We start from the raw sequence: 15,480 nt of genomic DNA on the forward strand, positions 1-15,480 counted from the left end.
AGAGCATCAATTCACATCCTTGAGCCTTCGCATCCCGATCTTGTACACTAGCTTCTTGAAGGTTGACGTTGGTAGAGATTTTGTGAACAAATCAGCCATATTATCACTTGAACGAATCTGTTGCACATTGATATCACCATTCTTTTGAAGATCATGTGTGAAAAATAACTTTGGTGAAATGTGCTTTGTCCTATCCCCTTTTATGAATCCTCCCTTCAATTGAGCTATGCATGCTGCATTATCTTCATACAAAATTGTGGGTAGTTTGTCACATTTCAAACCACATTTGTCTCGAATAAGATGTATTATAGACCTCAACCAAACACACTCTCGACTTGCTTCATGAATAGCAATTATCTCAGCATGATTAGATGAAGTAGCCACAATTGATTGCTTAGTCGATCGCCAAGATATGGCAGTGCCTCCACAGGTAAACACATAACCTGTTTGAGACCGAGCCTTGTGTGGATCGGATAAATACCCAGCATCAGCATTACCAACAAGATCGGGACTGCAATTATTACCATAAAATAAGCACATATCGGTAGTCCCTTTTAGATACTGCAATATGTGTTTGATTCCATTTCAATGTCTCCTTGTGGGAGCAGAGCTATATCTTGCCAAGACATTAACTGAAAAAGTTATGTCGGGCCTTGTTGTATTAGCAAGATACATTAGTGCACCAATTGCACTAAGATATGGTACTTCAGGACCAAGTAGCTCTTCATTCTCTTCTTGAGGTCGGAATGGATCCTTATTCACATCAAGTGATCGAACAACCATCGGAGTACTTAATGGATGTGCTCCATCCATGTAAAACCGTTTCAGTACCTTTTCTATGTAGGTAGATTGATGAACAAAAATTCCATTTGCCAAATGTTCAATTTGCAAACCAAGACATAATTTTGTCTTTCCGAGATCTTTCATCTCAAATTCCTTCTTTAAATAATCAATTGCCTTTTGGAGTTCTATAGGAGTTCCAATAAGGTTTATGTCATCAACATATACGGCAAGTACAACAAATTCCGATGTTGTTTTCTTTATAAAAACACATGGGCAAATGGCATCATTTATGTAGCCTTCCTTTAATAAATACTCACTAAGACGATTACACCACATTCGTCCTGATTGCTTTAGACCATACAAAGATCTTTGCAATTTGATTGAAAACATTTCCCGGGACTTTGAATTATGTGCGTTTGGCATTTTAAATCCATCGGGAATTTTCATGTATATCTCATTATCAAGTGAGCCATAAAGGTAGGCGGTAACCACATCCATTAAATGCATGTCAAGCTTTTCATGGACAGCAAAACTAATGAGATAACGGAACGTTATAGCATCCATAACGGGTGAATATGTCTCTTCATAATCTACACCAGGCCTTTGTGAAAATCCTTGTGCAACAAGGCGTGCCTTATATCTTTGTACCTCGTTTTTCTCATTTCTCTTGCGTACAAAGACCCATTTATAGCCAACAGGCTTAACACCATTAGGTGTTTGGACTACAGGCCCAAAAATTTCACGTTTCGCAAGTGAATTCAACTCTGATTGGATTGCTTCTTGCCATTTTAGCCAATCACGTCTTTGTCGACATTCTCCAACAGACTGAGGTTCAAGATCCTCACTTTCTTGCATAATGCTAGATGCAACATTATATGCAAAGACATAATCCACCACTATATCCACTCGATTCAAATTTGTCTCAATATCGATTGGATTTATTGATAGTTCCTTATTTTCTTGAGCCTCGGGCTCAGTGGATTCCTCATGAATCTCAAAATTTATTAAATCGTGGATTTCTTCATGAGATTCTTCCGTAGTGTCATTTTGATCATTTATTTTCCTTTTTCTAGGATTTTGATCTTTGGAACCCAATGGTCTGCCACGTTTTAGGCGTGCTTTCGACTCATTAGCTATGACGCTAGAAGATTGTCCAATAGGGACATCAATACGGATTGGAACATTCTCTGCAGGGATATGCGATTTTGTTATCCTTTTCAAATCCGTAAATGCATCTGGCATTTGATTTGCTATTCTCTGCAAATGAATAATCTTTTTCACCTCTTTTTCACAAATAGAGGCACGTGGATCAAGATGAGATAATGATGGATTTTTCCACAAAATTTCCCGTTTGGTCTCACCAACTTCTCCCCCTAATTTTGGGAAAAGTGTCTCATCGAATCGACAGTCTGCAAATCGTGCAGTAAACAAATCCCCCGTCAATGTTTCGAGGTAGCGAATTATGGAGGGCGATTCAAACCCAACATATATTCCTAACATTCTTTGCGGGCCCATTTTGGTGCGACATGGCGGTGCTACAGGCACATATACTGCGCATCCAAAAATTCTTAAATGGGATATATTAGGTTCATGACCCAAAATGAATTGCAACGGGGAATATTTATGATAATTTGTCGGTCTGAGACGAACTAGCTTTGCTGAATGCAAAATGGCGTGACCCCAAACAGAAGTGGGCAGCCTCGTTTTCATGAGTAACGGTCTTGCTATCAATTGCAGACGTTTAATTAAAGACTCTGCAAGACCATTTTGAGTGTAAACATGAGCTACAGGATGTTCCACTTTTATCCCAATTGATAAGCAATAATCATTAAATGCTTGAGATGAAAACTCAGCAGCATTATCAAGTCTAATAGACTTAATTGGATTATCGGGAAATTATGCCCGTAATCGAATTATTTGTGCCATTAATTTTGCAAACGCGAGGTTGCAAGATGACAATAGGCACACATGGGACCATCTAGAAGATGCGTCTATTAAGACCATAAAATATCTAAACGACCCACTAGGTGGGTGAATAGGTCCACAAATGTCCCCTTGTATACGTTCCAAAAACGCAGGGGACTCAATTCCAACCTTTGTTGGTAATGGTCTAATAATTAACTTGCCTTGATAACAAGAAGTGCAAGAAAATTCATCATTTAAAAGAATCTTTAAATTCTTTAATGGATGCCCATTTGAGTTTTCTATAATTCGTCTCATCATAATTGATCCAGGGTGTCCCAATCGATCATGCCAAAGTACAAAAGTATTGGAATCGGTAATCTTTTGGTTTACAATAGAATGTGCCTCAATTGCACTAATTCTTGTCCAATACAGGCCACAAAGATGGGAACTTCTCAATAGCCCTTTTCTGGCCAGAGACATTTTTGGTAATGATGAGATATTCAAGATTATTCTCATCTATTGTCTCAATATGATATCCATTTCTGCGGATATCTTTAAAACTCAACAAGTTCCTCTTGGACTTGGAGGAGAACATTGCATTCTCTATGATAAATATTGTTCCCTTAGGCAGAGTTATAATAGCTCTTCCAGAGCCTTCAATTAATTTACTACTACCAGAAATTGTAGTAACATCTGCCTTACACATACTTAAATGAGAGAAATATTTCTTCTCTTTGAGTATTGTATGTGTTGTACATGAATCAACTAAACAAATATTTTTACAATTGAAATTTGATTCAAGTTTGCTTTGAGAGATATCCATATTTGCTTCCCATGATTCGACATACAAAAGAAATATACAAATAAAAGTTAGTATTTTTAGAGATAAAGGAAAAGAGACAAAGTGAAGTCAATAACTCAATAATGACTTATAATGCAATTTCGAGCAAACTTTATTTATGATACAAACAATTCCCGTTAATAGATTGTGGCTGAAAATTACAAAATTTAATAATTTTCAAAAGAAGACGTGTATTTTGTGGGTGTGTCATACTTCACTGGTGTCACTTTTCCCGTCCCGTTAATAATTCTCAATTCTTAACATTTCAATTTCTCTTCAAAACTTACAAGAGAACTAAAAGTCAGTAAGGCATAATCTTGGTTTTGTTCTTTCTTTCACAGTAATCAATAAGAGAACTAAAAGTCAGTAAGGTATAAAATATAGACATTTGCAAACAATAAATGTATGTTTGCGGAAGTACGAACACATAATGATAAAGTAACAAAGGAATCATAACAGATTATGTAATTAAGTATGAATAATGTAAATTTTACAAATAACGTGATTTAACACATTATTTTAAAACCGATATTAAGCAAACTGATCAATTTGGATACTCTGTTTTGAGAAGACTAAGCAAGCCGAAACATTATTTTAAAGCAAACTGACACTATCCCATAAAACTATATTTAATCAAAACGAACTAACACTATTTTATAAAATAAGTAATACTAATTGATATTAATGACTACTACTCATGTAAAGAACTGTGATTACATGATATTTATTAGCTACTACGAATATGTAAAAATAAAAATTAAACTACTCAATCTTCTTTAACCACGGATCCATCACCGATCAAGTGGTCTATTTTTCCATCAGGGCGCTCAAAGAAGTCTGCCACATCCAAGTGGGTGATGTCAAAATCATTGTCAGAGACAAAATTAGCTTCAGGGCCTTTATTCTTTAGAGATGCTTGATAAAGCTCAACCAAATGTCTTGGTACACAACGAATATTTGCCCAATGTCCTTTTCCACCGCAACGATAGCATTCAGTTTCTGAACCATTTGCTTTTGGCTTCTCATCTTTCCCTTTCCACTTTTTGTAGTTATTTCTCTTTGAGGGATGATTAACACCAGAAAAATTTCTTCCTTGTCGACGGCCACGACTACGACCATGACCACGACCATGACTACGAATAGAGTCACGGCCTTTTCCACGCTTAGCATAATGGGAATACACCTCATCCTCTTCAGGCAATGGTGTAGACCCAGTAGGTCGATTTTCGTGATTTCTCATGAGCAAGTTATTGTTTCGCTCAGCCACAAGAAGAAGAGAAATCAGCTCAGAGTACTTCTTGAAACCTTTCTCTCTGTACTGCTGTTGCAAGACCATATTGGAGGCATGAAACATTGTGAACGTTTTTTCAAGCATATCATAATCAGTGATAGTATCTCTACAGAGTTTCAATTTAGAAGTAACTCACTTAAAGTCTTGGAGCCTCAGATGAGCCCAATCATATCGTGCTTATGGAAGAGTGACCAACTTTAAGTTGTCATATCTCTCTTTTAAGCCATTCCATAAAATAAGTGGATCTTTGACTGTGAGATATTCAATTTTCAACCATTCATCAAGGCGATGGCGCAAGAAAATCAAGGCCTTAGCACAGTCTTGGGTGGATGCTTTATTTCTGTCTTTAATGGCGTCTCCAAGACCCATTGCATCTAAATGGATTTCAGCATCCAACACCCATGTCATATAGTTCTTGCCCGAAATTTCAAGGGCGACGAACTTTCTTTTCATAATGTCAGTCATAATTAAAAAGAGGAGAAAAATTACCTTAATCTTCTCAAAGAGCTTCTTGAGACGGTAGAGTCTCGTGCTGATAACGTGTTATGAAACAATAAAAGAAGAAGAACAATATTGCAGAGAAAGAGAGAGAGGAAAATCTTATTGAATTTTTGGGATGAATTACAATTGAATAGAACCCTCTATTTATAGGGAGATGGTGACTTAGCCACCAAGTAATAAACCCTAGAATCTCTCTAAATATGGACATTCACCATAAATAGGATTCTATTTATAACAGATATAATTTTTTGGATATTAGTGTGAATGGAAAGAGTCAAATGAAATTGAGTGTGGGTCCTATGTTTCGTTTACTAGTACTAGTATGTCTAGCCCATCAGTTTTGACTCCCACATATCAGCAGTTAGCACCCAATACTTTCCGATTTGATCTGATGCACCTCCACTTTTTCTTCGTCATGCAATCACGTATTTGACTTTACTTGATTTTTGGAAAGCAACTCTTTATAGATACTCAAAGAACTACTAGTTTTTTTTTTCTTTAACTACTAAACATCCAAGAGTAGGACCTTTGTATCATTTTTAATATTTAGGTCACTCTCTATATTTTTTAGGGGTCGTTTGATAGGGTGCATGTATAAAAATAATACTGAATTGGTATATTAGTAACGCTAGGATTACTTATTCATGGTGAGACTATTTCTTATTGATTGTTTGATTCGATGTATTAAAAATAACATGCATTGCATAATTTTTTTAAAATTATTTAATTTATTTATAAAATTACCTCTACATGCGTTGAAAAGGATTTGGAAAAAGTTTTGAAATGGCAGTTTTGTCCTATATATATTTATCCATGTATTAAAAATTATTGTCGTGGTTTGCTATATATGTATAAGAATAATATTGAATAGGATGTATAACTAATTCTTAGGTTGAAACATATTATCAAACAAGAGATAAATAATATCAAAGCTAATACATATATTATTTGTCCGAATACCTCCTACCAAAACGACCCCTTACTATCAAATAAAATTGGTCTGTTTTTTCACACGACCATTCATTGGATGCATCACAATACGGAACAAAAGGAAGTATCTTACCATGTTCCTACGCATTAATTCATAATAATAATAATAATAATAATAATAATATTCTAGTAATCTTTTTCTTGCCTGAAACGTAAGAATATGGAAAAACATCATCGGCGTGTTCCGAGAATTCAGCTACACTACTACCTATTACTTAGAATGATGGAAACATTTAGGGGTTGTTTGGTAGGATACATTAGATAAAATAATGCATGCATTAACTTTGTGTATTAATAATACTTTGTTTGGTAGTTATTTTGAACCTATGCATTAGTTATGCAAGCATTAGTTATACATCCTATCTGGTATTATCCTATGCATAACTAATGCATAGAAAACCATGATATTAGTAATGCAATGGGTTTTAATTGCATGCATTAGCTTAGTTAAAGACAAAATTGCCCTTCAAAATTTATGCTTGATCAAAATATGCTAGTTATTATATTAATGCAAGTTTAAAATAATCCAAATAATGAGAAATAAAATTAGGTATTCGTAAGTGCTACTTAATAGAATGAACAACGATTATCGTGTAAATTGATCAGAAGGAATAAATATTTTTCACACCGTCAATGCTCAAAACTTAAGCTATTAATATTACGTTATGTATATTTATTTATTTTTCTTGTTTGTGGTGATAGCCAAATATCAAAAAATTTATTTGAGTTTCGTATCTCAACATCCGATAATCCATTATTTTATTCTTTGTGCTCTTTTTTTTTTTTTTTGAAATTCGCTATTTTTGTCTTAAATGTTTAATTTATTGTTTGGAAAGCAAATTTATTGTTAGTTTACAAAATTTATAAAATAAATTCGAGTCTCAATATGGTTCCGTCATAGGTCATGAGATCCATTGAGCCGCCTCTGCTTAATTATGTTGAAGAAAAAAAGATAAACAAGAAAACAGGAATGGCTTAGATGAAATGCACTCAAATAAAATGGAAGCAAAATGGATATAAGTGATTCATATAATCGACTATAATTAATTTGAAAGTGAAGTATAATTAATTATATAGCACCAAAAATTAATGTGGCACATATAGAACAGAGTTAGATCTTTATGTGCTGACTATAAACAGATTATTTATGTATTATCATTACTCCGAAGGAAAAAGAAAAAGAAAAAAAAAGAAGAATTTTTGTATGTTTTTCTTGTTTCCTGGAAGAACCCAAACAAACAAACAAGAATAATGGGACCGAACCAGAAAACAAAAAAAGAAAAAAATACAAAACAAAAGCAAATTAATGTCAATTTGTTACGTCTAGATCAATATGTTTTTAAGTAATGCAAGTTGCTGCTAGAAATCCGCAGTAGTAGTACTTTAATTTTATTTTTCTTAACATGCGTAATACTCTTATTTTTATGAAATCATGTGAATAGGTAATTTGGTATAAGTGCAATTTTTTCCTTAACGTCAAAATCATTGGTTTTGATATTGACTACATTATTTTAATGGTATATTGCATATCATGTTCCTGCCAAATATATGGCATTATATTCAAAGATTATTAGATTATGACATGCAAATTCATGTTTGCCAAGCTTTAAAACAGTTCCCTTTTTCAGTAAAAACAATTATATATAAACTGGGAAAAAACTCTTATCTACGTTCAAGTAGACAAGTTTGACAAACATATACTGTTTGCTTTGCCTTTCTCCTTGTGGAAAATAAAGAACTTTATACCAAGAAGTTAGGACTTAGGACTTGCAAAATCTAATTTTAAGATTGCATCATATAGCTTAACTACGTACTATAAATCTATAATAAGCACATGTATTTGGCTTTTTTCTAGTTTAATTAATAGCTTATGCTTACAACATCTAAAGAAACTCCTAAAGAGCTTGTTTTGTGCAATTAATTATTAAGTAATTTTGATTAAGTTGACCGGTAAACATCTTTATGTAACAGTGAATTTATAATTTTATATACATAACATAAACTCATTTTTAAAATGGTGGGCATAAATCATTTGTCTGATTGTCCGGTGACTTAATTCAACTTTGGGATATTACAAAATAATTAAAAGCATATATATTTTCTAGCTCCTACATTATATATATACCATAACTAAGACCATTAGAAATATCTTGGTTACACAGTTCAATTAATGTTAGGACTCTAAAAACAATAAAAAGAGTATTATCATTTTTAGCCTGCGCCAGAAACTATTTATATTTGGTAGCAGAAAAAGTGTATAAAATCCGTATAATTTTTGTATATAACATACCGAATATATATATATATATATATATATATATACAAAAATATATAAATTTTATACATTTTTTCGGCTATTATTTTTACAGCGGCTATACTATGTCATTTTTTCAAAAATAATTTTCTTCATTAAGAGGCCTTGACGTAGAATATACCATCGCATCATTCTAAACTACCAAAAATTAATGTTTTGATCTAGCGATATATAATTAATTAACTACAATAATTGACAGAAGGAACCAGCTAGCCTAAATGGAGCAACTGGATAGGGTTCATTGGATCCCATAAATTTTTATTTTTAAATAAAAATGCCCGCCTAGGTATGGCACGATAATCCCGTTGACTTTTCTCATCCGGAGAATGACCGACAGACCAAGGTAAGATTCTTTTTTCCTACTTGTTAAGTAGGCGTTTGGACATGAAACTTTGTAATTTTTGAAAAAAAAAATAGTATTTGGAGTTAAGTTGAAAAATAATATTTGGAATTTGAAATTATATTTGGACATGTATTTTATTTGAAAAAATATTGCAGTTTTGTGAGTGGAAAAAAAATCATTTTCGAAAAATTTCCAAAAACTTAAAGATTTTATAGAGAAACACATTTTTAATTTTTTTTTTTTTAAAAAGGAAAAATTTCTTGGGTTCCCATACGTTTGAGCTCATGTGTTCAACTTTTTATGAAACAGACTAGTTCTTGTAATTATATAGATTCACTTTGTCATTAATGAGTCTATCTTATCTGATTTTCAGTAGATTCACTTTGTGATCTTATAGTAGCTTTAATTTGACTAGATCTTTCCATATTTAACTAATTTTTGGATAACATTTCTAAAGAGGGTTATAACTTAGCAACCACTGCAAATACACCAAATAAAAGAGCTTTTAGTAATAGTTCCTAATAATGCTTCGGAATAAAATATTTACCCATAACGAGTGTTTACATCAACTAAATAAATATACGACACATATCTTCATAAATATGATTATCACTAAATTGTAGTTAATTAATATATATCCTATCTTATTTTATTAATTACTTAACAATCATAAATTAATAATTAGTTTAAAACCCGATGCGATTAAATTTTTACCATAGTTCTTCTGCTCAATGGTAGAATTAGATAATTAAGTCATGGACTGAGGTAAACTATATGGTATCAAGTTGTACGTGGTTAAGTGTATACTAGCCATAAAACTAGATGTAAGCATCAGAAAAACGAGCAATAATATGCAATGAGCTAGTTGGAGTTAAATGTGAAATGAAAATGTCCACATCAGAAAAACGAGTCAAGTAAAGATTCAATAAACAAAATTAAAAAGGACCACCAAAAGCTCAATAATTTATCATATTGGGTCAAATTTAGGGGCCCTTTTCTATATAAAGGTCTGTGATAAACACAAGATCAAGACCATACACACTTGTGTGACTCTCTCTACAAACCTTCTCTCTATCTATTTTTCTCTCATGGCAGAAGAAAAACTAGCCAGTAATAATGGCCAACCTCAGATAACTACAAGTATTCAGGATTTCGATCCTCCAAAGAAGCCAAAAAGAAATAAATATGCAATAGCTTGTTCTTTCTTAGCTTCTTTGGCTTCAATCTTGCTTGGTTATGGTAAGAATTCTCTCCCTTCTCATCTATCTACATCTGTATTTTGTAAGACAAAAACAATTAATGTTCCGTGGACAAAGCTTAATTTCTTTGTAGGACATGTATTCAACAGGTTGTTATGGAATTTGCTTAGAACTTTGTCTAACACTCCGTTTATCCCTTTCTCTTTTTCTTCATTTATAGTTTTTTCTTTAAAAAAAAATCCCTCCCGGTTTGGGAGGATAGTGTTTCCACACTTCCCTCCAGCGTGACTCGAATCTAGAACATAACGGACGTGGGTGGAGATGCTTTACCAACTGAGCAAACCTCACATGTCTTTAATCTAATGAAAACTTGTCTTCTAATTCGTTTTCATGCATAACATATTGTGATAAAGCATGAAAAGGAAACGTACAAAATATTGTGAAAACTTTAATTTGCGCACAAGGAAACAAACATTTCAAGCGACTTCCTTCCTTGCGGATGCATGTGGCGTATAATTAACCAATTCAATTAAATCTAGCATTTTTGAATTAAAAAAAAAATAATATATATATNTCAGGGCCCTACTGGTATATATATATATATATATATATATATATATATATATATATATGAAATAAATTCAAAAGTCATGTAATGAACTTAATGGTAAAATTTAAAGAGTGAACCCTTAAATTTAAATTTTATAAATATTAGCTTTATTGTTTATTATTTAATGTTTGGTTCATGTAGATATTGGAGTAATGAGTGGAGCCATCATCTACATTAAGAAAGACCTCCATATCACCGATACCCAAGTAGAGATTCTAGTAGGAATCCTCAATATCTACTCTCTCTTTGGTTCTGCCGCCGCCGGCCGTACATCCGACTGGATTGGTCGTCGGTACACTATGGTTGTGGCCGCCGCAATCTTCTTCGCCGGAGCTCTTCTGATGGGTTTTGCTACCACATATGCATTTCTCATGGTGGGTCGATTCGTTGCCGGAGTCGGAGTCGGGTACGCTCTCATGGTTGCTCCGGTTTACACAGCCGAAGTCTCGCCGGCGTCTTCTCGCGGGTTTCTCACCTCCTTCCCGGAAGTTTTCATTAATGGAGGTACGTGGTAATTTTAATTAACTCTCTTGTTTCGTCTCTACAACTTGGGACTTTGAGTTTTACGTTGAAATTGTCGTTTTCTTTCGTCAATAATGACAAACAACAACATGTGTTAAAAATAAATGTAAACTGACAGCAGAATCCAGGATGACAAGAAAAATATTATATGGAGATATTAGGGAGGAAGAGATTTTCTCGGATATGCCAGCTTTCCTGTTCCACTGTTTTGTTAAGATTCAAATTATATAAAATATCGTAAAAATGATTTGTACTTTATTCAGTTGTAGTACTCCATATATTACGTGCCATCAACTAATTTTTTTTATAAATCTGTTTTTAAATAATTTAATAGTGTGCATATAAGAATTAAACTCTGTTCGATTTATTAATATTAAGATTGACATTTCTACGATTTTAAAGTCTTGGTAAATCTAATAAACTCCATCTTGGTAACGTAAAGGCATCATGATAATATCTATTGGAGTGAAATTCAAATGGTCAAATGTAAGTGTGACAAGCTAATGTAAGTCTAAGTTATTGCGATAGCGATAACCTAAAGTTGACAGTATAAATTCAGTAAGTTCCTATAAATGAATAAAGTTGTCCCCTGTAAAAAGTTGTCAGAAAAAATTATTTTCAGCAAATTAATGGTACCATGTGATATTATCAGACTTATATATTTCCTAATATTTTTTTGATAACAGGAAATTATGCAAATGATGAATTGATTAAAGCTTAATATACTATTAAGAATTTAACTATATACACTTACAGTTTATTTACATTATACATTATGATTTAACATATTGTAGTATATAATTGGTCTTATTTTCTAGATTATTTTAGAAATTGTACATAATTACCTTTTACTTGACTATAGTGCAAACCTCAAATATTCATTGTACATTTCCTCTTTATTCTGTAAGTCTACTTATGCATTATTTCAAGGGCTTTCTCACTTTTAATTTGCGCCATAAACTGTTTATATTTGCTAGCCAAAATAATATATATAATTTTGTATATAACATATGAAATATATATATATATATACAAAAAATATTCTTTTTTTTTGTTATTATTTTGAGGGCGGTATACAGTGTTATTTCCTTTATTTCAACACGCTGTTAAAGTCGTGCTTAAATTTGTTAATGACAGGTATATTGCTGGGATATGTATCAAACTTCGCGTTTTCAAGACTTCCAACTCACTTGGGTTGGCGATTCATGCTTGGAATCGGAGCAGTTCCATCAGTATTCTTAGCCGTAAGTGTACTCGCCATGCCTGAGTCGCCGCGTTGGCTCGTGATGCAGGGTCGAGTCGGCGATGCAAGGCGAGTTCTGAACAAAACTTCCGACTCCTTAGAAGAAGCTCAGTTAAGACTCGCCGATATTAAAGAAGCCGCCGGCATACCGGAACATTGCAACGACGACATAGTTGAAGTACCCAAACGCCCTAAAGGCGACAACGTATGGCGCGAATTGATCTTCTCACCAACGCCGGCCGTCCGTCACATACTACTCACCGGCGTCGGAATTCATTTCTTTCAGCAAGCAAGTGGAATCGACGCCGTCGTTTTGTATAGTCCGACAATTTTTGAAAAAGCAGGGATTAAATCCGATCACGACAAGTTGCTCGCCACCGTAGCCGTCGGATTCGTCAAAACAATTTTCATCCTCGTAGCCACATTCATGCTCGACAAATCCGGTCGGCGGCCGTTGCTGTTAACAAGTGTCGCCGGAATGGTGTTGTCGTTGATGCTACTCGCCACCGGCCTTACAATCATTGACCAATCTGAGCACAAAGTAGTTTGGGCTATTGCACTTTCTATAACAATGGTGTTGGCTTACGTGGCACTTTTCTCAATCGGGATGGGTCCCATAACGTGGGTTTATAGTTCGGAGATTTTCCCCTTGAGGCTACGGGCAACTGGATGCAGTTTAGGGGTGGCGGTAAACAGGGTAACAAGTGGAGTAGTGTCAATGACGTTTTTGTCCCTGGAAAAGGCGATAACAATTGGCGGTGCGTTCTTTTTGTACGCCGGATTAGCAGCGGTGGCGTTGGTGTTTTTCTTCACCTTGATGCCGGAAACACAAGGGAAGACTCTAGAAGATATGGAGCCATTGTTTGGAACTTTCTGGAACTGGAGAAAAACGGCGAGAGAGCTGAAAGAAGCGAAGATGACGGAGAAGACGGAGAAGAACAGTAACGATAAAGGCCAGATTCAGATGGGTATTAATCCAGCCATTAGCAATTAAAAAACCAAGATATAGATGATAATTGGGTGATCACATTGTTAATATGGGTTTTAGTTGAGGGCTTTTCTGTCAATTTCTGATGCCCTCAAACATTTTCTCTTCCGACTTTACGGGAGAAGAAAAATGGAATTTCAGGAAAAACAAAACTTGGCAAAAGTGATATTATATGTACTCCAGTAGATAAGTGGAGATTGTAAATTCGGGAAAAGGAAATTGTATGTCTTTTGATTGATAAAAGAAGATTCAGTGAGAAAGTATTATATGAATTATGAAAGGAGACAGCAATTTCCAAAAAAGAATTGGCTAAATCAATTTCCCCATTTTATGCGTTGTAACAACTAGTAAAGTTAAGTAAATTTGAAAGTCCTACTGTTCCACACAATACTTTTTAATACTTCCTCTTGTTAAGAGAACATTGTCGCAGGTACAATATATGATACTTGTTTGCTCAAAAGTTATTACATATCTTATGAGTATAAAACAATATAAATAAATCACGGGAAAATCATAGTAAATCGTAATAATCCATTGGACCAAGCGAAGAACATGAAAATAGGTACTCAAGGTTAGGAGAAGAAATCTTAACAGCTTTTATTGATAATATTTGTTTGGTCTGCCTCTCCATGAAGAGGTTCAGAGCCTTACAATGGTGTATTCTCTTCCCATAAGATGGGTATATTCTTTTCTTCTCTCTCTCTTTTATGAATAGTGGTGAAGAAGCAGCCCCTTTCTAGGGCTTCCACTCTTAGTATTTATAAATGTGAGCTTCGTGAGCTAGCAATAAACGGCCGTGGCCACGCTGAGGTTCCATCCCCATGGGGGAATGAATGGGTCGTGCCCTCGTAGATTAAATCAGACAAGAGTCGAATCCTGTTATGAATAAGTGGCCATACCACTTATTAATTATGGATTAGCTCAAGACGAGATTAACTCCGTTAATTACCGTGAGATCGGATTTTGACCCATACAGTTAGTCCCTCCGCTTATTGAGGTCGTGTTTCGGCCGAGCTCGATGAGCGGACTTCATCGATTGTGATTTGAAAAAACTCGAATAAGGGGGTCGACTTATTGACGGCGGTGGCCTTAGCCGTTTACACGTTGGAGATGGTCGTAGCCTTTCATATATTGGAGAGCTTTTCATATATTGGAGAGCCTTTCATACATTAGAGATGGCTGTAGCCTTTCATATAATGGCGATGGCCGTAGCCTTTCATATGTTGGAGAGCCTTTTAGACATTAGAGATGGCCGTAGCCTTTCATATAAAGGGGATGGCCATAACCTTTCATATATTAGAGACGGCCGTAGCCTTTCATATATTGGGGATGGCCGTAGCCTTTCATACAATGGCGATGGTCGTGGAGAATGAGTATGCGCCGGGTACGTATTTGGTCACGTCCAGAATTTTGAAGGCGTACGGCGCATTCTTACAGCGTTCGCAGGCCGTTGCGATTATTCTGTCGGCGGGACGTCGGCGGATGGCTAAGAAGCCGCTTCGCGGAGCTTGTCATAATAACGCACGCTTCGGCAGGACCGAACCGTTTTACGGTTGGTCGTGCAGTTAATGACGGCTATTGGGTTTCGCGAAAGCCATTTATGTTGCCTATAAAGGTGGGTTGAGGCATTCATTTCTCATATCTTCATTGTTCATCTGAGAGAGATTCTGAGGAAATTTTTTCGTTCTGCTGATTCATCTTCTCCTTTCTTTCCTTTGATTGTGATAACCTTTGTCTTGCCCACCGAATTCTATCCCTTTCTCTTTAGTAGATCAACAATGGCAGGCAGTTCTTCCCACGATGCTCTTCCGATAGATTTTTCGGTAGTTATAGGGCCACCTCCGGCAATGGGAGGTGCCGAACAGATAGAGACCGGAGAAGTTCCGTCGGTTGACGAGGTAGTTCCTCGGCCCGGAGGTCTGGCGATTGACTTCACTGTCGACGGTGGAG

General features: G+C 35.0%; 1 protein-coding gene across 1 annotated transcript; it reads left to right on the top strand.

Moving 5' to 3' along the window:
- Positions 9,988-13,915, top strand: LOC109223614 (polyol transporter 5-like). The gene is made up of 3 exons (XM_019387996.1): positions 9,988-10,207; positions 10,919-11,281; positions 12,437-13,915. The coding sequence occupies exons 1-3, from the start codon at positions 10,057-10,059 to the stop codon at positions 13,534-13,536; spliced, it is 1,614 nt and encodes a 537-aa protein (XP_019243541.1). The 5' UTR covers positions 9,988-10,056; the 3' UTR covers positions 13,537-13,915.

The sequence above is a fragment of the Nicotiana attenuata genome, chromosome 3 (assembly GCF_001879085.1).
Source record: "Nicotiana attenuata strain UT chromosome 3, NIATTr2, whole genome shotgun sequence".
Lineage (NCBI taxonomy): Eukaryota > Viridiplantae > Streptophyta > Magnoliopsida > Solanales > Solanaceae > Nicotiana > Nicotiana attenuata.